At 44.8% G+C, this 12,557-nt stretch overlaps 1 protein-coding gene across 1 annotated transcript in view; it reads left to right on the forward strand.

Moving 5' to 3' along the window:
• Nucleotides 1-12,557, forward strand: part of ACLY (ATP citrate lyase) — a 30,321-nt gene that overhangs the window by 10,199 nt on the left and 7,565 nt on the right. Inside the window, exons 4-15 of the mRNA XM_059830364.1 lie at nt 1,123-1,185; nt 1,883-2,073; nt 3,004-3,083; nt 3,575-3,705; nt 5,587-5,705; nt 6,181-6,317; nt 6,728-6,789; nt 6,965-7,082; nt 7,241-7,395; nt 7,810-7,900; nt 9,097-9,126; nt 10,845-10,986. Of these exons, the coding sequence (XP_059686347.1) occupies nt 1,123-1,185; nt 1,883-2,073; nt 3,004-3,083; nt 3,575-3,705; nt 5,587-5,705; nt 6,181-6,317; nt 6,728-6,789; nt 6,965-7,082; nt 7,241-7,395; nt 7,810-7,900; nt 9,097-9,126; nt 10,845-10,986 (1,319 nt within the window). The remainder of the gene's footprint in view (nt 1-1,122; nt 1,186-1,882; nt 2,074-3,003; nt 3,084-3,574; nt 3,706-5,586; nt 5,706-6,180; nt 6,318-6,727; nt 6,790-6,964; nt 7,083-7,240; nt 7,396-7,809; nt 7,901-9,096; nt 9,127-10,844; nt 10,987-12,557) is intronic.

Raw genomic sequence — 12,557 nt, forward strand, 5'->3', positions numbered from 1 at the left:
ATACCCAAGGCAGATTTAACAAGACAAGTATAAAAGTTGTCATAAAATTGTCCTTTTATTGTAGCCAGCCAGTGTGTCTTGGCTGATGACTGAGTGTTACTTCAAGTCCTTATTTTAACTCAATGCTGGCTTGTAATATTTATTCTCTTGGGAACAATACTGCAATGCTAATGATAAAGAAACGCCTGCCATCCCAGCTGCTGTGTTTCAGGAGCTGACAGAGCTCTGCTGCCTCAAGAAAACTGATGCCTTGGCCCTACTGTGATTGATTTGCTGCTGGCTCTGGCACAGAGCTGTGCGGCCAAGCCAGTGAGGCTTGCCCGAAGGCCATTGTGAAACAGCAGGCAACTGCATCTTGTGGGCCTGCCCGTCAGGAAAACCATGGATGTTGAAATTGCGTCTTTAGCACAATACAACAACCACATCTAAAGGAAGCACTGTGCCAAGGACTTGTGACCAATGATGTCTGCTCCTGAAGCAGTGTCCTCGGGAGCAGGGGCTATCTCCCATGGCCCCTTGAGCCAGGAAACTTGGTTTGGATAGCACGAAAGCGCCCGCGCAGCACAGTTCCTGGGACCTTGCTGTAGCTGTCTGTCCGTGCAGGAAGAGGCTAAAGAGTGATCTTACTCTTCCATGCTCACTGACACCACTTCCAGGGCGAGTTCTGGGCAGAGGCCTCTGCTCCTGCCGCTCCCTGTCTAGCTCAGGATTTCTTTCACTTCTGATTTTTTTCGGAGCTCCAAGAAGCAGCTCGAGCCATCATACTTCACTCTGCACTAAGCAGTGCTCTGTAAAGGAGCTGTCTCCAGGACAGGGGGTGAAAAAGAGCCGTTCTGTTGTAATTCTGATAGCCATTTGTCCCTGTAGGAAAGGGGAAGGCAACTGATTCCTGTAACCTATGAAGTTCGAATATCCTGGAGTGGTACAGCAGCGTGTCTAGCAGTGATAGTGCTTGATGCTGTGCTGGAGGAGCATGGTTCCCCAGGAAGCACAGTGGAGAGATGCTTGGGAGGAAGTGATTTTAGAGCAGTGTAGATTATTTCTTGAAGCTTGCCTTACGCTGTCGTAAGTGTGAATATTGGACAAGCATTTATGGGTGTTTGTCTTGTTTTCTGCCTACAGATTGCTAATGCCAAGGGAATCCTAAAGAATTTTCTCATTGAACCCTTCGTCCCTCACAAACAGGTTAGTATACCAAATAAAGCATTAAAAAGTGCTTTTAAATCTCTTGACTTGCATGCGGCTTAGATGGATTGATATAGTGGAGAAAAACGTAAGTTTGGGAGTGTGCTGTTAAGCTGACAGTGTCGATGCATGTGGTCAGAGCCGCGTGCGGGCGCATTAGTTCGCGCGGAGAGCTGTTAATAATCTTGTTGGTTGCTGTTACTCTGCTGGGAGGCAGTTACAGATCACCTGAGAGGGACCAAGTTGGTCAAGGCAGCTCACTGCTCCTTGGTGCTCCCGAGTGTGGATAACAAACTGTTAATGTGAGATATCTCAGTTTGTGCTGGTGAAATATTCAGACTCTGCCACAGTTTGCGGGAGGGTATAATTACCGACGGAAGAGGTGTTTTCAGTGCATGTAAGAAAGAACCCCGGTTTGCATTTCAGTTGTGTGAGATGGGAGCAGTTTTCTCCAGAAGTGGAAAGTTGTCCCTGGCACGTTTCACCGGGATGAAGCACTCTGGGCACTGCCGCTCTCCCTCCCAGGCCAGCAGAGCCTGTGCAGCCCTGGGGGTGTCTGGGCCCCTCCAGTGCTGCTGCTCCTTGGAAAGCTCAGCGGTGCACTCAGTTGCCCCTTCCCTAGCATTGACACAAGAGCCTCTTCTTCAGGGTCTTCTCTGGGTGTGACTTGCTAATGTTTGTGCCTGGGTCTGTGCAGGAGGAAGAGTTCTATGTGTGCATATATGCTGCCCGTGAGGGAGACTATGTACTCTTCTACCATGAAGGGGGTGTGGACGTGGGAGATGTTGATGCCAAAGCTCAGAAGTTGCTTGTTGCGGTGGATGAAAAGCTCAATGAATCAGATGTAAAGAAACACCTCCTGCAGTATGCCCCAGCAAATAAAAAAGAGTAAGTACAGATGCCCAGCGCCGGAAATGGCCGGCCAGCCACAAGCTCCTCTCCTTTATTTCAGCGCAACACCCCTTTGTTCTGTTTCACCTCTCTCCTACCCTTTTTGCTGCTCTCAAGAATATGCCATGCATCCTAAATCCAAGTTCTTTGACCTTATCCGAGCCTCTTCTAAAACTCAAAATAGATGTTCATAGTGCTTTCCGTTGACAGGAGCACTTCTCAGTCTACTGAAGTCTCGACCTCTGAGACGTTGGAGACATGTATTGAATTTTCATCATTTGTGCCAGGGTAGAAGAATTTCTTTTATTTAGTAGAAATGGTGATAAGATGTGAATCTGATTGCTAATTCAGAACTGTACTCTCCCTTACTCTGGCCTAGTCTAAGAAGGTATTCTCTTGCTATTCCTATGCTTACTGCAAGCTTATCTGTAGATCTCAAAGCTTCTTCTGCATCTCCTTTAATTAGATGCCTACAACTAGTTGTCTAAATATATCATGATTTTTCCAAACGTAATCACTGATGGCATTGTTCAGCACTGAAATGCTGAAGAAGCCTGTCGCTAATATAGTTTACTGCAGTCTCTTCCCCATCCCAGCTAATGAAGCTTAGTTCTGACAGAGATGCATATCTGACAGCGAGAGACAATGATGCATTTCTGTCTCTCTGTGAGATTAAACAGACTGAACAGCTATATGACAGTTGTGAGCAACTGTGTTCTCAGCAGAGTTTGGAGTGTAATTAAGATGAGTCATCAAGGTCTTCCTTTCCTTGAGTCATCACCTAGGCTTCTTCCAGAGAAGATGAATGAGAATGAAAGAAATTGATACAGAGTAGATTTGCAGATTGCTGCTAATATAAATGAGGCAGAGCAGGCTGTGCTTTATATTTGGCTGCTTTAATGAATGTGTATTACATTTTTTTTACAGCATCTTGGCTAGCTTCATCTGTGGCCTGTTCAACCTTTATGAAGATCTATATTTCACATACCTCGAGATCAATCCATTAGGTAACAGATATTTTTGGGAGCAGGACTTTCTGTTCTAGAATACTGAAATGTGTACTTTGTCCTTCTCTGTTTTATGTAGTTTGCAACAATACTAGATAGCATATGCAAAAGAAGTACAAAAGTGGCTGTGTTGTGTCCTGGAGCTATTAGCTAAATGAATCCAAAACGAGGACTGCTTGCAGGTGTTCTCGGTTATCTAGTTGCCTGGTGGAAATGAAAAATTCCATTGAAAGGCATGCTAAGTCAGAACTGAAGAATATAAAAACTGCACCCGAGCCAGGGCCTGGTCCATGACCATGGTCACTAGTTAATTCTTAAGGAAATTCTCTGGGTTTGGGAAATACAATTAAATGACCGATGTGGAGGAAGGGGAACAAAGGTGACCTAGCTTTTTGTAATGATCTCTGTATGGTATCACATTTTATGAGTAAATCTGTAATGCGTGTCTCTGTGTAAAACAGAGCTAATTCTGGTATTCTTTTCAAATGCAGTGGTGACTAATGATGGTGTCTACATCCTTGATTTGGCTGCGAAGATTGATGCAACTGCTGACTACATCTGCAAAGTGAAATGGGGGGATGTGGAGTTCCCCCCTCCCTTTGGCAGGGAAGCTTACCCAGAGGCAAGTAACAACCCACTCTGGCCCAGATCCCTCCGTTGTGGACAATAAGATGAATTCCTCAGTGCTTGTATGTCCATGGCGTTGAGGTTTTCCTCTCTTGTGGGTTTTGTTGCTGTGTTTCAAGTACCTTGGCATTGCTATCCACGATAACAGCTTGTGCAAACCTGTGTACAGGTTGCTGTAGTACTAGGACTTCTAATCGCACTCTGAACTGCAATTGATTCCATCTTTGCTTGGGTGTTGTTTCAGTTCTTTAATTCAGAATTGACTTTTCTAAATGGAGGCTTATATTTAACTTCAGAACTTTGGCACATAGCTGAATGTACTTGTACAATCTTCCTTATATGGTTCTTGCCTGCATTGCTGCCCTGCCAGCAACATTATTTTTTGTTGGAGCACTGGTTATTGACAGCCTCATGGCAGATGGCAGCTGATGCTCCCTCAGCGTTTCAGTTACTGTTTCTGAGAGTAGAGTACCAGTTGTGTGCAAAATTCTGCGTGCAAGTATGAATCCAGAGAAAATAATTACCATCTCTCAAACTTCAGAGTAAAAAGTTAAGATGTCAATACACCTGCTTTCCTGAAAAGTGATGGCCAAGAAGAGGCCTACAGGCAACCTTTTTGTTTTAAAGTGAGAGGGAACAGGCATTTCTGAGAATTCCCTGGGTTTGTACTACTGGTTGCATAAACACTGCTTCATATGTAGCCTCCCAGCAGCTTCAAAAACTGTTGGAAGTAGAACTTTCTCCTTAATTGTTCTGTTACTTATTTCAGGTGACTGCTCTGCTGTCTCCAAAAGGATGTCTGTCCTGACTTTTTATTAATTATAATTATACTTCAGTTGGGGAAGATTTTTGTAACATGGCCAGGAAATCCATTTAGCTATTTCTCTCCATGTAGCTTGCTGGATGCCAACACTTAACTCGATTTGCTCTTAAAAGGATTAGTTCAATTTTTGTCTCTCTGAATCATCCCTCTGCAAGTCACTGTGAAGGTTATTACGGCAGTGCCTTTGCTGAGAATTTTAATGAACTCCCAGTGAAGTGCTTCACAACAGGCAAGCACACTGTGATGCAGGAACACCATCCTGAGCCAAATTACAGCTCTCTCGGTGATTACATTCTTGGCTGCAGCACAGCCAGAGAGTGTGTAGCCATGGGTGTGTTGATTTTAAATTTCCTCTGGTCTCAGTCTGCAGACGAGGTCAGAACAAGACTTTTCAGTTCAGAGGCATTTGATTCTGTGACTGTTGTATGCGGAACCATGAAACTGGGGAGCGTCCCAGGGAGCTTCCCTGAGCAGTGGAGGAAACGACCACTGTTCATGGAAAGGCCAGTGTAGTACAGCTTAGTGAAACACAGCCAACAGTCGGCTGCCTTTCCTGTTTGCACGTGAAAAGCTGGAAAAATCTGCTTCTGGATCTGCACTCTACAAATGAAGTAATATCAAATTTATTTATAGCAATCACTTGTGACTTCACCTGGGACAAGCAAGAGACAAACCAGCAGGCCTTATAAAGACAACATATTCTTTGGAGGGTATGATTATTTTTTTTTTCCAAGAAAGAATCAAAATATGAGCATATGCTCAGGTTGATCCCCTTTGAATTTGTTACAGACAAAATGGCACGAGCTGTATACATCTAGTCCAATTTTTGGTCTTGGAGAACACCTAACACAAATCAGTCCTGGCACCTAGGAGATGAAGCTTGGTCTCTGTTCCTTGCAAAAATGGTGTTTGTAGTTCTGCTCTCCTCTTACTTGTAGTTGACAGGAGATGTGGGAGCTCTGCATGTCCAGACAGGTCCAGCACTACAAACCCTCTGGTTTGGAAAAGGAGGATGCAGAAGGAAGTTTAAAATGCGTGCTGCTCTGTTTGCAGGAAGCCTACATTGCTGATCTGGACGCGAAGAGTGGAGCCAGCTTGAAACTTACTATTCTCAACCCCAAAGGCAGGATCTGGACCATGGTGGCTGGTGGCGGTGCCTCTGTGGTTTACAGGTAATAGGAACAAGGGTTCCAGAGAGAGGGGTGGATTCACGGTACTGGAAGAAAATAATTGATGCAGCCTCCAGAAAGGAGACTCTTCTAAAGTCATCTTTCCCATGCCATGACTGCTTGGGACCTTTTCAGAATGAAGATGTTGTGCAGATTTCTTACCAAGATGTGGAACTCGGTGTCCCTTAGAGATAATTTAATTCTGGGATGTTGAGATATGGTTTCTTTTTGACTTGGAAAGAAACAAGCTGAAAGCTGTTTATGGTAATATCGTTGCTGTGATAGTCGCTGAGTTTCCATCATATCTAGGAAGTAAAACAAGTTTAATCACAACTGGCAACAAGAGAAGAGCAGCTTTGTTTTCAGCAGACAGCATGATCTCTCTGTTACAAGTCCGACTTTCCCAGGAATTTGGAATGCTTTATTAAGACCTTTACAGTAACTGAAATTATAACTAATCTCTTAAATTTTTTTACAGTGACACTATTTGTGACCTGGGGGGTGTGAATGAACTGGCTAACTATGGGGAATACTCAGGAGCCCCAAGTGAGCAACAGACCTATGACTATGCTAAGACTATTCTCTCCCTCATGACACGAGAGAAGCACCCTGAAGGTAAGGAGTCACTGCAATTTCAAAGATGCTCAGCTGTGAAACTGGGTGTGGGGAAAAAACTGAACAAATCTGGGCTCTTAACTATGCTTAGACGTCCCTGGCAGAGCTTTTAATGTACTGCTGCCTTCCGAGTGAAACGGTGATGGATTTCTGTCAGCTCTTGCTTCAGAGAGAGGACTTGTGGTTTTCCATGTAGCAAAGAGCAAATGTGGCTTGAGATATTCTTATCAGAAAAATTCTTTCTTGATACAAAGCTCTTATCTTCCAGGCTCTGCTAAACACAACTTACTGCAAACTATTGGCTAGTCTGAACTGCAGCATTTTTTCACTTTATGTCCTAAACTACTTCATGATCGTACAGTACACTGTGTTCTTAAAACAGTTTTATTTATCTGTGTTTCTTCCCTCAGGTAAAATCCTGATCATTGGAGGCAGCATTGCTAACTTCACCAATGTAGCAGCCACTTTTAAAGTAAGTGACTATTCAGAAGCATCAGCAAATGCCCACGGTCATCAACCCCAAGCCATTCTCCCCAGTTCAGTGTTGTGCTGAGGCTGAGAGTGCATCTCTTCCAGGAGTTCCTGAGATGATGGAACAGGGTAAGCATCAGGCTGCCCAGCTCACCTGTCCTGTATGTTTCTTTTAGGGCATCGTGAGAGCAATTAAAGATTACCAAGGCCCTCTGAAAGAGCATGAGGTGAGGATCTTTGTGCGAAGAGGAGGCCCAAACTACCAGGAAGGATTACGTGTCATGGGAGAAGTTGGTAAGGACTAAATATTTCCTTAAGTTTTTTGTTCTTGCATCTTGTTTCTTCCACCTGCTTTCTGCTGAGCCTTTTCAAGGTTAAATGCTTCACTTCAGCAGAAGCTCATCTTGTTCCTTTTTTCCCCCAAGGCTGACTGTTCTTGTATGCACACACAGGGAAGACCACTGGGATCCCCATCCATGTCTTTGGCACGGAGACTCACATGACTGCTATTGTGGGCATGGCACTCGGCCATCGGCCTATTCCCAACCAACCGCCCGCTGCAGCCCACACCGCCAACTTCCTCCTCAACGCCAGCGGCAGCCCTTCGGTGAGTGCCTTCCCCTCCGTGAAAGGGAACGCTTGTGAGGAGCCTCCTGAAGGCAGCTTCCCCTTTCTGAACAGGCCAGAAATAATCTTGGCCACTGTTGTATTTGTACGAAGCTCTAGGAAAACTAAAGTGACTCTGCCTGCATGGTTTATCAGGAGGGGTCATCCCAACGTTCACCTCGCTTGTGCAGAAAACGTGACCCCTCAAAACCAACAATGTGACTTTTGCATCTGCTGGGAACTTGGTCATTTAGGAGTTTTCCCCTCGCTTGACTGAAATGGTCCTATCTCAAAAATAACTTTCTTTTTGGTTTGCTTTGTAGACTAGCATAGCCAAAGTGGCCATCTCCTCCTACATGCTCCAGGCCTTATCTGGCACACTGTCCCTTACTGACTTGGCTTCTGAATCTTTCAGACTCCAGCACCAAGCAGAACAGCTTCCTTCTCAGAGTCCAAACCAGATGACATTGCTCCAGCCAAGAAGGCAAAACCAACAGCGCCTCTTGGTAAGTCCAGCATTGGAAGTGATTGCTAGCAGTTCTCTTCTGCTCCAAAAGAGAGAATGTGGACTAGATTAATGCTTTTTCTGGATATAAAGGGAAGCAATTTTGTGGTACCTGTCTATCTTTGTTTTGAATTTAATTAAGTGCTTTTAGAATGTTGTAATTTATTTGTGCCATTAGCTTATACACAAGGTGAGTCAGAGTTGCCTTGATCTGGGATGTTCCTTTGAAGGGAGCAGCACAGTTTGAGAACTCCAGCTTTCCCATGTCCCCTTACTCTAATCTGTTGTCCACTGGCCTTGTGTATCTATGCTGTGGTTGCTGAACTGAGGCCTGCTTTCCAGTTAAGTACCTGGAGGGTGTTCCCATGGGATGCTGCTGGAACGGTGTAGGTATTCAGAAAGTCCTTCTTAGTATATGCTGTAGCTTCCTGGGTCAACACTCTACAGTCAGTCAGTTCAGTAGGAGTTGTGACGTACTTCTCGCACATTTAGGGTCAGAGGTGTGTTGTGTGGTGTGTTGTGTGGTTTTGTTGGGGTTTTGTCTTGTTTTTTAATTTTTGGGGGTTTTTTTTACTGAAGTCTGTAGGAAGCTTCTTTAGCATGGTGATATGCAAGAGCTTTGGCAGCCTTTTGCTCGTATTTGTTGGAAGCCTTATTGGCAAGAGCATCTTGTATGGGCATAAAACAACAGCAGAATTGGGCAGGACAGAATGCGATAACGTCCTGGTCCTCTTCCCTTGAATGCGAGGAGATACTGGCCTCGTTTACAACAGTATAACATGATGACAGCAAGATTCAATCCGATTCCGGTGAAACGCATCACAAAACCCACTACTGCTCTCGTAATCGTTGTGCACAGAATTTTGCATGAGCAATGCTTCAAAAAGACGTTGAAAATACGTGCGCCATAGAGCTTGCAGTGCAAGGAACTGCCACCTGAACCTGAAATGTGTTTGTGCTGGGATAAGCAAAAAGTTTCTAGATGGCAAAATGCAAAATTTGATGTCCAGGTATTTGGAGAGGAAGTGCAGTGGAGAGTGCTCCAGTCCACTTGTGTTTTAACAGAAGCAAAACCCAAAATGCCTGAGTGCTGTGGGGAGGAGGGGAGCTGCAGCACCCTGCCGCAGGCGCCCTGCTGTTGGGATGACAGCAGCCAACTCTGTCATATTGTTGCATGAGTGATTCTCTCTTTAACAGATGCAATCCCAGCTTCAAGACCTGGTTCAGGTAGGACACGTGTGACTAGCTGAATGTGCCTGGCCTCGCTGGCAGCTGACTTTTTTAGTTCTTGGTTTTGTTGCTGTTTTTTCTCTCCAAAAGTTTGCAGTGTTGTCTGGTCCTTCCCTTCCCTCCTGCCCAGCGTATTTAGCTATCACCATACGAACTTTTCATCTGTTTTTTTCAAGTGCAAATCACATACTCCTTTGCACAAAAACTTATTATTTCTGGGGGAGAGAGGGACAGGTCTCAAACTTTAGTTTTTCTTCCCTTCCCCCCCCCAATCATTATGGAGAAAACCAGACCTAGGCATATTGTGAAAAGCTCTGTTCTCTTTGCTTTCAAAAAGAAGGAATCACTAACCATGCCTAATAACTGTCATTTTGTTTCAAAGGGAAACAAAATAGTGCAGGTGCTGTACTTACGAGCCTTGAAGGGCACAGAAAAGTCACTGAATGAACTAAATGTTCTTGTTGCCTTATCAGTTCAGCAAACCATTAAAGCTTGTGCTCAGTGATGTTACGGGGACTTAAGCACTCTCTTGAGCTCTGTGCTGGATGAGAATAAACTGCTGAATCAGAGTTTCAAGCCATCTCCCCTGTCACACAGGAGGGACAGTAACAGGGGAACTCTTAGATTCTTCCTTGTGTGGTCTCAGACAAACAGCATCACCTTTCTGGGCCTGCATTTTCCTGTTTCTATGAATCCTGATATTTACCTCCTTGCAGGCACCTGCAAGATAGGTGACATTTTTCAGGGTAGGCAGCTTCCTAATAACAAGTCATGTGGCAGTACACCTAAATTGTGAACATGTAGGGTTGGAGAACAGTGACTGATTTCTTGTTAAAGCCAGAAGAACAGTATCCTGTTTAATCCCTAATGCTGTTTACCTTTGATTCAAAGCCAAAAAGAAATCAGTGGTAGACTGAGTTGGCATCAGCAGCTGGATCAGCTCTGAGTTCTTAAGAGTTTTAAAATTAACTCTGCCTGGAGTCAAAGGGAGGAACTCAATGTTTTGCTGTGACAAGTGGTGTAAATATACTTAAGCAAAGAGTCCATCCTCACTAGCTGAACTGTCGCCTTTCCTGTGACTCTGTCCTCCAAAGCTGACTTTTGGGCCATATATGAATTCTTGGAGCCATCAGGTTTGTGTTGGATTCTGATCATCAAAAAAACCTGAAAACAAAAGCTGAGTATGTAGAGCTCCTTTTGCTTTCTTTGTCCCCTCCATTTCCTGCTTTTCTTTTTATTTCCTATCACACTACTGTGGTACCATGACAAACATAGGAGGCAAACGTCCTGTGGTTCTCCCAGACTGTAGGCCATATGCAAATAAATAAAATTCAATGTTTCCTTCCTCTTCAGCTTTGCAGAAAAAAAACTATCTGGGAGGAACGTGAGTGGCCTGTGTGAGAAGAGGAAGAGGCAGTTTTCACTTATCCCTCCTCTCCTACACCAGCTCCCCCCGTGATTAAGCATTTGCCCATTTTGTGAAACCCAAAACCTGGCTATTGTGTTTAGAATCCTGCTTCATCTACAGTTTCTTCCTTAATTTGGACAGTGTGGCTACTACATCCTGCAGTTCACCTGTTGGGTTCAGCTTGGAGGGAGGGGAATACGCTCGTCTGGGAGACTTTCAGCAGACATTTGGCGAAGTTGCAGCTTTTGTCTTGCACAGATGTACATTTTGAATGTGTCTTGGTTTTTTTTCTCCTCTCTCTGAGCAGGTAAAGCTACAACCCTGTTCAGCCGTCACACCAAAGCTATCATTTGGGGGATGCAGACACGGGCTGTGCAAGGAATGCTGGACTTTGATTATATTTGCTCCCGGGACGAGCCTTCAGTAGCTGCCATGGTTTATCCATTCACGTAAGTAGCCTGTGTTGACTGTGTTATTTTTCTGACTGCTTCCCTCAAATTCTTCTGTTAGCTTCCTCCACTTCCAGTCTCTGCTGTTCTTTAGTGTAGCTCTGCCCTAGTCTACATCTCTGCTTTAACACCTTCTCCTATGCTCCCTTCCACCATCAGGTTGGCTTTGCAGACTGCTTCCCGTTTCCCTCAACCATTGATTTCAGGCTGCTCTGTTGAAACAGCTTAATGTTAGCCACATAATTTAAGTCCCACTTCATGCTCTTTCAAAGGGTGTCCAAATTCTGTTCCTCTACTCAGGAATTAAGGAAGGCATGACTAGTTGGGCTTTCTTTCACAGCCCACTGGCTTAGCAGAGGCAGTAAGGCTATGTAAGGTTTCTTCCACTTATCTGCTGTTTGCTGCGTGCTTGTCTGAGACATCTTGATTTGTGCCTGCAGCAGCTGGAATTTTCCCCTCCAAGCATTAGCCAGAATCGGAGCAGCTCTGCTAATAGACTAAAGCAGTCTGTCTGTCACATAGCCAAACAAAATTTAAAAAAGATAAAATCCTGTTCATCTTGTTCATATTCTTTCCTATAGTGGCAGTAGTTTCTTAGCAGGCAGAGAGTGTGCGGATCCTTCAGTGGGATAGGGAGTTTTCTTGTGGCATTCACCCTCTTTTACCTTATCCCCCCAGCTAACAGGGATGAGAGAGGCTATTGGGCATCTCAGACTGCCCACGGGAGGAACCTCCAGAGCACTGCTGTGCATAAGATGGTTTTTGTTATTGTATCTCATGAGCGTGTGGGGGGGTCTCCCTGTCAAACAGGGCAAGTAGCGAGAAGGAAAGGAGTGGCTGTCTGGCCTGCTGCTGAGACAGTGAGATGGGAGCCCATACAAAGGTAGGAGGTTTGTTTCATTTCTGTGGTATTTACAGACATCCAGGATAGCTGATGCTTAATCAACCTCTGTCCTGCAGAGAATTTTGCCTCTTGACAGTTAAGTACCTTGTGCTGTTAGTCTGCAGCTCTGATGAAAATTGCCGCTCTGTAATACCTTCTCAGCAAGTGCAAACCTCAGGGTACGAAAACTGAGTGCAGGCATAGTCACATCTATAGATGAATGGCAACCCCTCGCAGTGTCACAGTCGTTTAATGAAGAAAAACCAACAGGGATTAAAAGTTTAAGGCTACCTGTCATTATCTGATTCTGCTTTGCCCTTTGGAGGAAGCCAGGCTGGCAAAACCTGGAATGTTCTGTTACAAATGTACCAGTATGGGAACACAGCCAATAGCTCTAGACTCTTAAACAATTGAATGGTATAGACTTCAGTGAAGTTCCAGTCAGAGCATCTACCGTATATGAAAGACAACACCTACAGTGAAACTTTCCTAGGTGGATCTCCTTCAGCACGTGTGGGGCAGGGTGGGTAGAGTCTCACTGTAGCAGAATTGGGAAGTTGACTGGCCTTCACACTGCTGTCCTGGCTGTTCATCGCGGATACTGGTTTCCTGTTCCCCCAGTCTGGTATTTGTTCCAGCCCAGTAATGCAGCTTTGCATGCATCTCATTCATTACTCTTTCTGTGCCT

This window comes from Gavia stellata, chromosome 28 (genome assembly GCF_030936135.1).
Source record: "Gavia stellata isolate bGavSte3 chromosome 28, bGavSte3.hap2, whole genome shotgun sequence".
Lineage (NCBI taxonomy): Eukaryota > Metazoa > Chordata > Aves > Gaviiformes > Gaviidae > Gavia > Gavia stellata.